Consider the following 13,112-nt stretch of genomic DNA (forward strand, 5'->3'; position numbering starts at 1 on the left):
ACAGTAGAGTGCTCAGAACACTACTGAGTGCTCAGTAGTGTTCCGAGTGCTTGTGGTTGTTGGAGCATTCATGACGTAGGTGTATAGAACGTGCTTAACTCGACCACTGTCATTCATGACTCCAACGAAAGTGCAAAATAGCAGAAGCAAAGTTGAACCAGAAGCAAAGTTGTAGACCGAATACCAAATAAACTGATAATTTGGTAGTATTCACAGTTATCGTCACCTGCCTTCTTTGGAAATGGAATTATTACATCCTTCTTGAAGTCTGAGTGTACGTGCCATGTCTCATAACTTCTTACACAACAGGTGGAATAGTTGTCATGGCTGGCTCACTTCTGGGGGAATGTCATCTACTCCAAAGGCAATGTTTTGACTTACACATTTTAGAGGTCTGTCAAATTTTTCCTGCAGTATCAAATTTCCTAGCTCATCTTCATCTACTTCCTCTTTCCCTTCTATAATGTTGCTTTCAAGCTCATTTCCCTTGTACAACTTTTCTATGTATTCCATCCATAATTCAGCTTTCTCCTATTTGCGCAGTACTGGCTCGTCACTTGAGCTATATTTTCATAGAGCTGTTCCTCTTTCCTCCACAGGTAATCAACAAACACGTAAGTAAAGAAATTACTGTCCTATGTTATGCAATGCAGTTACCCACAGATAAATAAAACAATACAAAAGACACACTCACCTCCACAGTGCCACTTAGTGGGTCCTGTGCGCTATCAAGGCCTTCGGGCTCCTCCCACTCTGGTAAACACTGAAAAAAAGTAAACAGAGTTATTTATGTGTGTTTGTTACAATGTCCATATGCATTATTAATCCTAGAAATACCAACGCATTTTCCAAAAATTGCATTGTTGAGGGTGGGGGGGATTCTTTATGCCCATCCTGAAAAAAGTATTTTAAAAAATCATATACTGTTGTTGACTTAGATCAATAACATACTTTTTACAGAAGTACTGACATGTCAATAGGATCCTGAACCTGAAAATATCTTTTAGCACCTTAGCAATATGAATACACTATAAATAACGAGCAATACCTTAAAAAAATTGTTAATTGTTGTTGACTTTTACTCATAACATACTTTTTAAAGAGATATTGGTGTTTAAATGATGATGGCATCCTCTTGGGTAAAATATTCGGGAGGGAAAATAGTCCGTCATTCGGATCTCCGGGTGGGGACTACTCAAGAGGATATCGTTATCAGGAGAAAAAAAACTGGCATTCTACGAATCGGAGCATGGAATGTCAGATCCCTTAATCGGGAAGGTAGGTCAGAAAATTTAAAAAGGGAAATGGATAGGTTAAAGTTAGATATAGTGTGAATTATGGGAATTAGTGAAGTTCAGTGGCAGGAGGAACAAGACTTTTGGTCAGGTGAATGTAGGGTTATAAATACAAAATCAAATAGGGGTAATGCAGGAGTAGGTTTAATAATGAATAAAAAAATAGGAGTGTGGGTAAGCTACTACAAACAGTATAGTGAACGCATTATTGTGGCCAAGATAGACACGAAGCCCATGCCTACTACAGTAGTACAAGTTTATATGCCAACTAGCTCTGCAGATAATGAAGAAATTAATGAAATGTATGATGATATAAAAGAAATTATTCAGATAGTGAAGGGAGACGAAAATTTAATAGTCATTGGTGACTGGAATTCGATAGTAGGAAAAGGGAGAGAAGGAAATGTAGTAGGTAAATATGGATTGGGGGTAAGAAATGAAAGAGGAAGCCAACTGGTAGAATTTTGCACGGAGCATAACTTAATCATAGCTAACACTTGGTTCAAGAATCAAGAAAGAAGTTTGTATGATTGGAAGAAGCCTGGAGATACTAGAAGGTATCAGATAGATTATATAATGGTAGGACAGAGATTTAGGAACCAGGTTTTAAATTGTAAGACATTTCCAGGGGCAGATGTGGACTCTGATCACAATCTATTGGTTATGAACTGTAGATTAAAACTGAAGAAACTGCAAAAAGGTGGGAATTTAAGGTGATGGGACCTGGATAAACTGACTAAACAAGAGGTTGTACAGAGTTTCAGGGAGAGCATAAGGGAACATATGAGAGGAATGGGGGAAAGAAATACAGTAGAAGAAAAATGGGCAGGTTTGAGGGATGAAGTAGTGAAGTCAGCAGAGGATCAAGTAGGTAAAAAGATGAGGGCTAGTAGAAATCCTTGGGTAAGAGAGAAATATTGAATTTAAATGATGGAAGGAAAAAATATAAAAATTCAGTAAATGAAGCAGGCAAAAAGGAATGCAAACGTCTCAGAAATGAGATCGACAGGAAGTGCAGGGATGGCTAGAGGATAAATGTAAGGATGTAGAGGCTTATCTCACTAGGGGTAAGATAGATACTGCCTACAGGAAAATTAAAGAGACCTTTGGAGAAAAGATAACCACTTGTACCAATATCAATAGCTCCAATGGAAACCCAGTCCTAAGCAAAGAAGGGAAAGCAGAACGGTGGAAGGATTATATAGAGGGTCTATACAAGGTTGATGTACTTGAGGACAATATTATGGAAATGGAAGAGGATGTAGATGAAAATTAAATGGGAGATATGATACTGCGTGAAGAGTTTCACAGAGCACTGAAAGACCTGAGTCGAAACAAGGCCCCGGGAGTAGACAACATTCCATTAGAACGACTGACAGCCTTGGGAGAGCCAGCCCTGAGAAAACTCTACCATCTGGTGAGCAAGATGTATGAGACAGGCGAAATACCCTCATACTTCAAGAAGAATATAATAATTCCAATCCCAAAGAAAGCAGGTGTTGACAGATGTGAAAATTACCAAACTATCAGTTTAATTAGTCACAGCTGGAAAATACTAACACAAATTCTTTACAGACGAATCAAAAAACAGGTAGTAGCCGACCTCAGGGAAGATCTGTTTGGATTCCGTAGAAATAATGGAACATGTGAGGCAATACTGACCTTACGACTCATCTTAGAACAACGATTAAGGAAGGGCAAACCTATGTTTCTAGCATTTGTAGACTTAGAGAAAGCTTTTGACAATGTTGACTGGAATACTCTCATTCAAATTCTAAAGGTGGCAGGGGTAAAATGCAGGGAGCGAAAGGCTATTTACAATTTGTACAGAAACCAGATGGCAGTTATAAAAGTCGAGGGGTATGAAAGGGAAGCAGTGGTTGGGAAAGGAGTGAGACAGGGTTGTAGCCTCTTCTCGATGTTATTCAATCTGTCTATTGAGCAAGCAGTAGAGGAAACATAAGAAAAATTTGGAGTAGGTAATAAAATCCATGAAGGAGAAATAAAAACTTTGAGGTTCGCTGATGACATTGTAATTCTGTCAGAGACAGCAAAGGACTTGGAAGAGCAGCTGAATGGAATGGACAGTCTTGAAAGGAGGATATAAGATGAACAACAACAAAAGCAAAATGAGGATAATGGAATGTAGACGAATTAAGTCAGGTGATGCTGAGGGAATTAGATTAGGAAATGAGACACTTAAAGTAGTAAAGGAGTTTTGCTATTTGGGGTGCAAACTAACTGACGATGGTCAAAGTAGAGAGGATATAAAATGCAGACTGGAAATGGCAAGGAAAGCATTTCTGAAGAAGGGAAATTTGTTAACATCGAGTATAGATTTAAGTGTCAGGAAGTAGTTTCTGAAAGTATTTGTATGGAGTGTAGCCATGTATGGAAGTGAAACATGGATGATAAATAGTTTGGACAAGAAGAGAATAGAAGCTTTCAAAATGTGGTGCTACAGAAGAATGCTGAAGATTAGATGGGTAGATCACATAACTAATGAGGAGGTATTGAAGAGAATTGGAGAGAAGAGGAGATTGTGGCCCTACTTGACTAGAAGAAGGGATCGGTTGGTAGGACATGTTCTGAGGTATCAAGGGATCATCAATTTAGTATTGGAGAGCAGCGTGGAGGGTAAAAATCCTAGAGGGAGACCAAGAGATGAATACACTAAGCAGATTCAGAAGGATGTAGGTTGCAGTAGGTACTGGGAGATGAAGAAGCTTGCACAGAATAGAGTAGCATGGAGAGCTGCATCAAACTAGTCTCTGGACTGGTGACCACAAGAACAACAACATTGGTGTTTAAGTAAGGCCTCAAATTTGAAAGCTTCTATTCTCTTCTTATCCAAACTATTTATCATCCACAGAAACACAGAACAAAGACTTAAATTTTTTTGGTTAAATTTAATTCTGGTAGACGAATTCATTAAAAACAATATTTTTTTCAAATATTTAAACTATTATGTAACTTACAAGATTACAGCATTTTCATAAGGTGCAATAAATTACCCCCCCCCCTCCTCTGCCCCCTTAGGTGTTGCAAGGGTTAAGTGGTGTCATGACCACCACCCAAGATTTATTTGCAATGTGTAGCAAATTACATATGCAGTAGTTTGGCACCTTCACAAGCTAACACATCTCATACTTTGGAAACCATGTGAAGTGCATGGCTGAAGATGCTTAGCATGGAACCGTATGTCAGGGTTTCTTCCTGTTCCAATTGGGTACGAAATGCAGAAAGAATGACTGCTTGAGCCTTGTTTACACCAGGGTGAATGCAAGCAATCACAAGCAAATAAAGCATTCACAGATAACTGACCACTGGTCACGACCATTTTCTTCTGTCCATAAACAAGCATTTCCACTGGAGGGAATAGAAGAGAATGAATAAAACTCGTCAACCTGCCAACCTTACAATGTTATGAACTCTGCTACTCTTTTTTATTATTTTATTTTTATTTTTTTCCCACTCTAATAATTCTCACATTTCACTCAATAAAACACTAGTTATAGCCACAATCAAAAAGCCTGATACTGTAGTAGGTTGGTTGGTTGGTTTGGGGAAGGAGACCACACAGCGTGGTCATCGGTCTCATCGGAAGGAAGTCGGCCGTGCCCTTTCAGAGGAACCATCCCGGCATTTGCCTGGAGCGATTTAGGGAAATCATGGAAAACCTAAATCAGGATGGCCGGACGCGGGACTGAACCGTCGTCCTCCCGAATGCGAGTCCAGTGTCTAACCACTGCGCCACCCTGCTCGGTACTGTAGTAGGAATGTTTTGCATAGTGAAACAGCTGTGTTTGACAAACCAAGCAAAATGGCATAGCAAAGGAAGAAAGCAGGAACCTGAATTTGTTCGTAAGCATGAAATGTGTGACGGTAGTGCACTTAACACAGAACTGCAGCTCTAGTCTCTCTTACGATTCTTCCAAACCTTTGAACATGTATCTGTTGTGAGTCGCCGATCATTCAAAGTGCCGCCGCACAATTACGCGCATCGTCTACATGCGGCGCTGTCTGCCAGGCATGCAGCAGCCTCGTCACCTAAGCGGCCAGCCATCCACCGGCTAATAGACTTGGACTCAGTGCTCATTCGAATGTTACCGTGTTCACATGTCTTGCTTTGTCAGCTTGCCCAGTGACATACGTGTCATGTTGTTTCAAAATATAAGTGTTCAACTTGACGTTATAACAATTGGTGATGAGGATGGGATTTTTCCTTTTCATCATTGACCCACAGGTTTCCATGGCTACTGTCGAGCAACTATTGCAAGGTCTCATTGAACAGCAAATGCTTCTAACATCGGCGATTTGCGATTTCGTTGCGGCATCAAATGTGGGGCGTTTCTCATCGTTGTATATACCTCCTTTTCCTCCTTACGACGAGACGGCGGAAGACTGGCCTGGTTACGAAAAACGTCTTTGACAGCACTTCTTGGCATTTCATGTCAAGGACGAACAAACATGTAAGTCTCTGTTTCTTTCATGGATTTTACCTCAAATGTATCGATTGTTGTCGCAATTGGCTACTTTGAAAGATCCTGCGTCTTTGTCCTTTGCTGAAATGTGCTCACTTTTGTCAGTCTATTTTCAAAAACAAACGCGTGTGGTAGTGTCTCGTGTTGTTAAACACAACCGCATCAATCCTATCGCGCTTGGGCTGCTGAACTTCACGGCCTCAGTCGAAAGTGTCAATTTGTTACTGACATTCACAAAGAAGCCTATGCCGATTCCATTGTATGGGATGCTATTATCCGGTCAGCGCCTGACAAAGAAGTTCGGCAACGTGCCCTTCAGTTGGCAAATCCGACTCTAGATGAAGTCCTATCCATTGGCAGTCTTTTGAAATTTCTCGCGCCACTGGGGCGCAAATAGAGGCGTGGGGTGACGTCGGGGAGATACAACCTCTGTGCATTGTTGACAACATGTGCGGCACATTCCCGCCAGCCGATGTGGCCACAGTACGCTACCACATGCAGCCTCAGCCTAACCGTAAACAACCCTTTAAAAAACTCCAGCAAAACCGTCGGCAACTTCCTTCATGACCGCGGTGTTTTACGAAACATTCACACGAGATTGTCCTCAATGTTGGGCTGTGTGTCACAATTGCAAAAAGAAGGGTCATGTGTCTTCCGTTTGCAAATACGACCGCATACATGATGTTCATGACCATGACGCTGATTCTGATTCTGTGTTGTCTGTCAATTGTACTTCTTCCCTTTCAGGGAAGTTATTCCTCACTGTCCAAATACTTGGTCGATATGCTCATATGCAGGTGGATACTGGTTCTGCTGCCACTATCATTAATTCTCAGACGTATCTTCAGTTGGGTTCACCACTCCTATCACCCGTCACTCGGCAATTACGGACGTACAATAAACAGAAGATTTCTCTCTTCGGACAATTTAATGCTGAGGTATCTTACAAATCCGCGTTCGCACTGTTCCCATACTTGAGGAGTGAGACACTGAAGAACATCTTCAGAACCTCCACACACTTTTTCATGTCCTACAGACTGCCGGTCTTAAGTGTAATCTTCAGAAGTCACAATTTTTTCAGGCATCTATCACGTACTTGGGGTTTCAACTCTCTCGGGATGGTATTCGTCCACTTCGGCAAACTGTCGCTGCGATCAATGCCCTTCCTCGCCCTACATCTGTTAAGGAACTGCAGGCCTTCTTGGGGGAAATAGCATACTATCACAAGTTTTTATCGTCTGCTGCTTCAGTGGCTCAGCCGTTGCATCACCTGTTGCATACAAATGTGCCTTTTCCGTGCCTTTTCACTGGTCCGCGTCATGCAATGCGGCTTTCCAGACATTGAAGACTATGCTGAAACAGGCCCCGTGCCTGGCTACTTATCGACCTGGCCAACATCTTGTTCTTGCCACGGATGCCTCTCAATACGGGGTCGGTGCAGTCCTTGCGCACCGTTTTTCTGACGGCTATGAACAACCCATTGCTTATGTCTCCAAAACACTCATGGATGCCCAACAAAAGTATTCTCAAATTGAAAAAGAGGCTTTGGCCAAAGCATAAGTTTGGTGTTTTTCTCTATGGATCCAAATTTCATCTTGTTACGGATCACAAACCACTTGTTTCCTTGTTTCATCCATCATCGTCACTTCCCGACAAGGCTGCACACCACCTCCAGCATTGGGCTCTTTACTTGTCTCGTTTCAATTATGAGATTCATTTGCGGCCGACGGATCAACATGCGAATGCTGATGCACTGTCTCGCCTTCCCATGGGTCCTGAGCTGGCATTCGATAGGGACGAACTTTTGTGTTTCCACCTGGATGTTGCCGAGCAGCGGGTTGTGGATGGGTACCCCGTCACTGGGGACAGGCTGGCGGCTGCTACGGGATCTGACCCTACCCTCTCACGGGTTTTACGGTGTATTCAGAAGGGTTGGCCATATCGTCCGTCCGCTAAGACTTCTGCCCCGTTGCAGAACTGTTACGCTCTGCGCTACCGCCTCATAGCTAGGGATGGTGTTATCCTCTTTCCACCGACAATGCTTCACTGCGTGTTGTGGTACCTGGATCTTTGCGTGCTTCGGTCTTGCGCCTCCTTCAACAAGGGCACTGGGGTGTCTCTCGCACAAAATCTCTGGCGCGCTGTCATGTGTACTGGTCTGGCATTGACTCTGAAATAGCACACATGGTCACTGCCTGGAGCCCTTGTGCGTCACACGCCACTGCCCCGAAGTCATCTTTGTAACTGTAGCCTTCGCCTGAGATGCCCTGGGAGCGCATTCATGCTGACTTCATGGGACCTTTTTTAGGTACTTATTGGCTCCTCATAATTGATGCCTACTCTAACTTTCCTTTCATTGTACGTTGCACGTCACCTACCACCGCGGCAACCACCAGTGCTCTTGCCCGCATTTTTTCTTTGGAAGGCCTTCCCTCTACTCTTGTTACTGATAATGGTCCACAATTTGCCTCTTCCGAATCCATCCACAATCAAACGGTGAGGCTGAACGACTGGTCCGCACATTTAAGGCTCAAATGCGGAAACTCCTGACTTCTTCTGCTGCTGATGATGCGCCAGTTTCTGGCTTCTTCCCGTTCCACCTCCATGGGCGACCACAGCCCGGATGAGCCGACAGCCCCACACGCTACTTCATCTACTGTGGCCTTCCACCTCACGGCCGCAGGTGCCTTCGCTTGGCCGGTTCACCACCGACGACCTTGTCTGGGTACTGGGATATGGCAGGCGGCCAAAATGGAGTCCGGGCCATATCTTACGACACCGTGGCTGATGACTGTACGAAATCCAGACAGACATGGGTGTTGCAGTGCATCATTCGGACCAGCTTTGGCCTCGTGTGCCGGCAACGCCTGTTCCGAATGCCACTACACCACTTTCGGCTCTACCTGATGCTCGGGGTCCTGGCATCTCTCATTACTCACAACGCATCCCTCTCACCGTCATCTCGGTGCCAGTACAAGAACGGACACTGCCAGGAGACGTGCCCATGCAGGAACTGGATGACCACCATCTGTCAGATCCTATCTACTCGCCTCCTTCTCCTATGGACGCCGACACATCGCCCATGTCTCCTGTTATATTAACTGGACTTGCCGCAATGGGCAGATTGGTGCACGGGGCCCCAGCCGATTCGACCCCCACATCTCCTGTCATCTCGACCCAGTATCATCGGGGACACATCCGTCCATGTGGGAAGCCTCCTCCTCGAGATTTTACGGCCAGTCAAAAAACACCTATGGACGTTAGCAATCTACAGGCCACTTCCATCAAGACCAGTGCAAAAATGTGAAAGGGGGGAAAAGTGTTGTGACTCGCCAATCATTCAAAGTGCCGCCACACAATTACGTGCGTCATCTACATGCGGCGCTGTCTGCCAGCCATGCAACAGCCGCGCCACCTAAGCGGCCAGCCAGCCAGCAGCTGCTGGACTTAGACTCAGTGCTCATTCGAATGTTACCGTAATCACATGTCTTGCTTTGTCAACTTGCTCAGTGACTTATACGTGTCGTGTCATTTCAAAATAAATGTGTTCAACTTGACATTATAACAATATCATTTGACACTTTTTGAATGCTTCTCATTACAACTGAGGTGGATATTTAAAAGCCGAACAGTAATTACTAATAACCAACATAACCTGAAGAAAGGTCATATTTAATTTAATATTGATATTTAATTTAATATTCACATTGTCAGAATTAGCAACCAAACACAATTATGCTAAAGTTGTCACATTTCAACGGATGTAACACTGCATACTAGTTGATGTTTGAAGTGATATACACAAAGTACTTCAAGCATGTTATTAAAGTAGGTATAAGAAAGATAATGTGAATGAAAAGAGGAATTGAAAAGAGGAATATGCATACAAATTGTCACATAGGATACTTGATAAAATCTGCTATACAGGTCGTTATAGGGCAGGAAGACTGATCACAAAAAAATTAAAAACCTCTAAAATAAAAGATACATCAGCCATGTAATTACAGCCACTATGGATGTAAGCAGGTCTTTTGGTCATTTTTAATTTTAATCAGGCTAAGAGAATCATATTCATACTCATTTACTTTCAGAGAAAAATAGTGAGCTGTTTATTTCCGGTAAAAATAAATACAACACTTGTGCTTATTCAGTCTGTTCTCACCTAACTAATAGAAGCATCTAATAAATTTATGGCCCCTCTCACATCTCCAGTTGGAACTATGAATGTTTTGGCATTTTTTTAAAATCATATTTCTTTCTTCAGTATTTGTACTGTGGATTTCTTGGATCAAACTAACATCTATGAGGTCTACTTTCTTCTGCTACCAACATTACATTCTCTCTAGACCAATCCATCACTTACCCAACTCATTTCAACAACAAAAGTAGTTCCCATGCAAAATTGCAGACAATGACAGTAGATGAAAGCTCTCTCTGCTGTCAGTGCTGAAGCAGCGATGATGTGGACTTTCGTCAACAGTTTGCTCAAAGGCCAATGGCCAGTGAAGCATGGGTGAGCAGCAAATGCAAACAGAACATGACCAATAGATGTTTGCCTGTGCTCACCTGCTGCTTACACCACAGAGAATTCTCATTTGTTGCTGCTCATTCACAAGTGTTCGCCAGGTATTAAAGGCCTCCATGGGTGCTGCAATTAATTTAATCTTGCCTTCACAATGTTTGTGAGTGGAATACGTAGTGGATAAAGAATATCTCTAGCTTCTGCATTGTTGTTGTTGATTTGTGGGAGGTGGCCAAACAGCGAGGTTATTGGTCCCATCGAGATAGAGAAGGATGGGGAAGGAAGTCAGCTGTGCCATTTCAAAGGAACCATCCTGGCATTTGCCCGAAGTGATTTAGGGAATCCGGACAGCCGAATGCAGGTTTGAACCATTGTCCCCCCAAATGCGAGGCCCTATTGGTGTGTAAAAATTTGCAAGCAACTTTCATGCTATAACTGACATCCATCTTCAAGCATCTGCCAATTCAAGTTTATCAACACTTCTGTCACACTCTCCTGCAAGTCAAACAAAACTATGTTCATTTGTGCTGCTCTTCTTTGCAAACGTATGTCACTTGTTAGTCAGCTTTCGTATGGGTCCCACACACCTGAGCAACATTCTGCGATGTGATGCACAAGCAGTCGCCTTTATACACAAACTGAATTTTCCTAGTATCCTGCTAATGATCCGAGGACTGCCACCTCCCTTGCTGAGGACTGAGCCTATGAGATCATTCCATTTGATACCCCTACAAATCATTACATCCAAGTATTTGTGCAAGCAGAAAGTTCTGAACTGTTACTGATCTTGCAGTCACAGAAAACTATTTTTCTGTGTTTTGTGAAGCACAGAATTTTACTTTTGTGAACACTTAAAATAAGCTGACAATTTTTGCACAAGAAATCTTGTCAAGTTCTGATTGGATCTTTCTTCAGCTTTTTTTGGACAGTACTTCATTAAAAATAACTGCACTATCTGCAAAAAATCTGAGGTCTATCTGGTTACTAACACACAATAATAACAGAAGCGTCCCAAAACATATCCCTGGGACACACCTGAATTTCATCTAGATCTACATACACACTCCAGAGGCCAACATAAGGTGCACAGCCAGAGTACCTTCTACCACTGCCAGTCATTTCCTTTCCTTTGCCACTCATGTGTGAAGAGAGGAGGAAAAGGATTTCTATATGCTTCTGCACTAAGCCCAATCCCTCATTTTGTCTTCACAGTCACTATGTGGCATGAATGTTTGTGGCAGTACAACCGTTCTGCATTCTGTCGCAATTGCCAGTTCTATAAACTGTGTCAATAGTAACTGCCCGGCAGATTAAAACTGTGTGCTGGGCTGAGACTCGAACTCGGGACCGTCACCTTTCGCAGGCAAGTGCTCTACAACTAGAGCACTTGATCGCGAAAGGCAAAGGTCCCAAGTTCAAGTCTCGACCCGGCACACAGTTTTAATCTGCCAGGAAGTTTCATATCAGTGCACAATCCGCTGCAGGGTGAAAATTTCATTCTATGTCAATAGTGTTTTGCAAAAAGAATGTCTACTTTGGCACAGGCAATTGAGTTCACATGCCATTTCAGTAATACCTGATCTAACCTACTGGTAAAAAGTCTAGCAACACATGCCCGAACTGCTATATATTCCTTTAATGTGGCCTGTGTGGGATCTCAAGCACTTCAGAAGTGTTTAAGAATGGATCACACAAACATTCTTCACATGGTCAACTGGTAGATGAGCTACACTTTCTAGTATTCTCCCAATAAACCAAAGTCAATCATTCACCTTCCCTACAACTAATTTTATGTGCTCATTCCATTTCATGTCCTTCTGCGACATTACACCGAGGTATTTAATAGATGTGACTGAGTCAAGTAGCATGTCACTAATATCTGTATTCAAGCATTACAAGAAAGTTTCTCCAAATCACCTGGATTAATATGCAATTTTCACATTTACAGAAAGCTCCAATTCATCATCCCCAAAAGAAATTCTTTCCAAGTCATCCCATATCCTCCCAAATCACTTAAAGATGGCACTGACCCAAACACTAAAGCATCAGCAGCAAACAGTCGCAGACTGCTACTCACCTTTCTTGTATATAGATAACTATGAGGGTAAGCCCAAAAGTAAGGTCTCCAATTTTTTAAACAATATACAGAAGCGATTCTATTTTCCCAAATAAATGCCATTTCAATTAACGCATTTTTGTAAATACTGACGTAGTTTTTGTATGCCCATGTCATACCAGTCCGCTCCCATGCTACTGAAGATGCGTCGGACCTAATCTTTGACCTCGTCGTCATCACTAAACTGCCTTTCAGCCAAGTGGTAGTGATGTCCCAGACAAATTGTTGCAGAAGATTCACAGTTTGACGGGCAATATGGACGTGAGCAATGTCGTGGAGAAGGCTAATTCCCTTGCTCAACATTCAACTTCGTCAGTTCTAAATTGCCCATCTGAGTTTTTTAATGTTGACAACACCTGTCAGCATTTCTTGTCCCACAAAACATGAAGTTGACCAACAATATTCCGTTTCATCCCAAAAACACAGTTGCCACAACTTTATTGGCAGATTGTATTCTTTTGAATTTTTGCAGCTTGGGTAAATCTGAACACCGACACTTACATGACTATTGTTTCATCTCATCAGGTGTGAAGTGGAAAGCCCAGGTTTCATCACCTGTGACTACTGAATCCAAAAGACTGTCCTTCTCACCTGCACAGCATTGAAGAAATTGGCGAGAAGTTTCAACACGTTGCCGTTCGTGGTCTTCTGTCAGCATTCTTGCGACCTACCTTGTGCATACCTTCCGAAATTTC

The 13,112-nt window shown here is 42.7% G+C and overlaps 1 protein-coding gene across 7 annotated transcripts in view; it reads right to left on the bottom strand.

Annotated features, from left to right (window-relative positions):
- Nucleotides 1-13,112, bottom strand: part of LOC124550890 (zinc finger protein 501-like) — a 601,755-nt gene that overhangs the window by 482,170 nt on the left and 106,473 nt on the right. For all 7 annotated transcript variants that reach the window (XM_047125661.1, XM_047125666.1, XM_047125665.1 and 4 more), the window contains exon 5: nucleotides 695-763. In XM_047125661.1, the coding sequence (XP_046981617.1) occupies nucleotides 695-763 (69 nt within the window). The remainder of the gene's footprint in view (nucleotides 1-694; nucleotides 764-13,112) is intronic.

Source organism: Schistocerca americana, chromosome 9 (genome assembly GCF_021461395.2).
Source record: "Schistocerca americana isolate TAMUIC-IGC-003095 chromosome 9, iqSchAmer2.1, whole genome shotgun sequence".
In the NCBI taxonomy this organism is placed as follows: domain Eukaryota; kingdom Metazoa; phylum Arthropoda; class Insecta; order Orthoptera; family Acrididae; genus Schistocerca; species Schistocerca americana.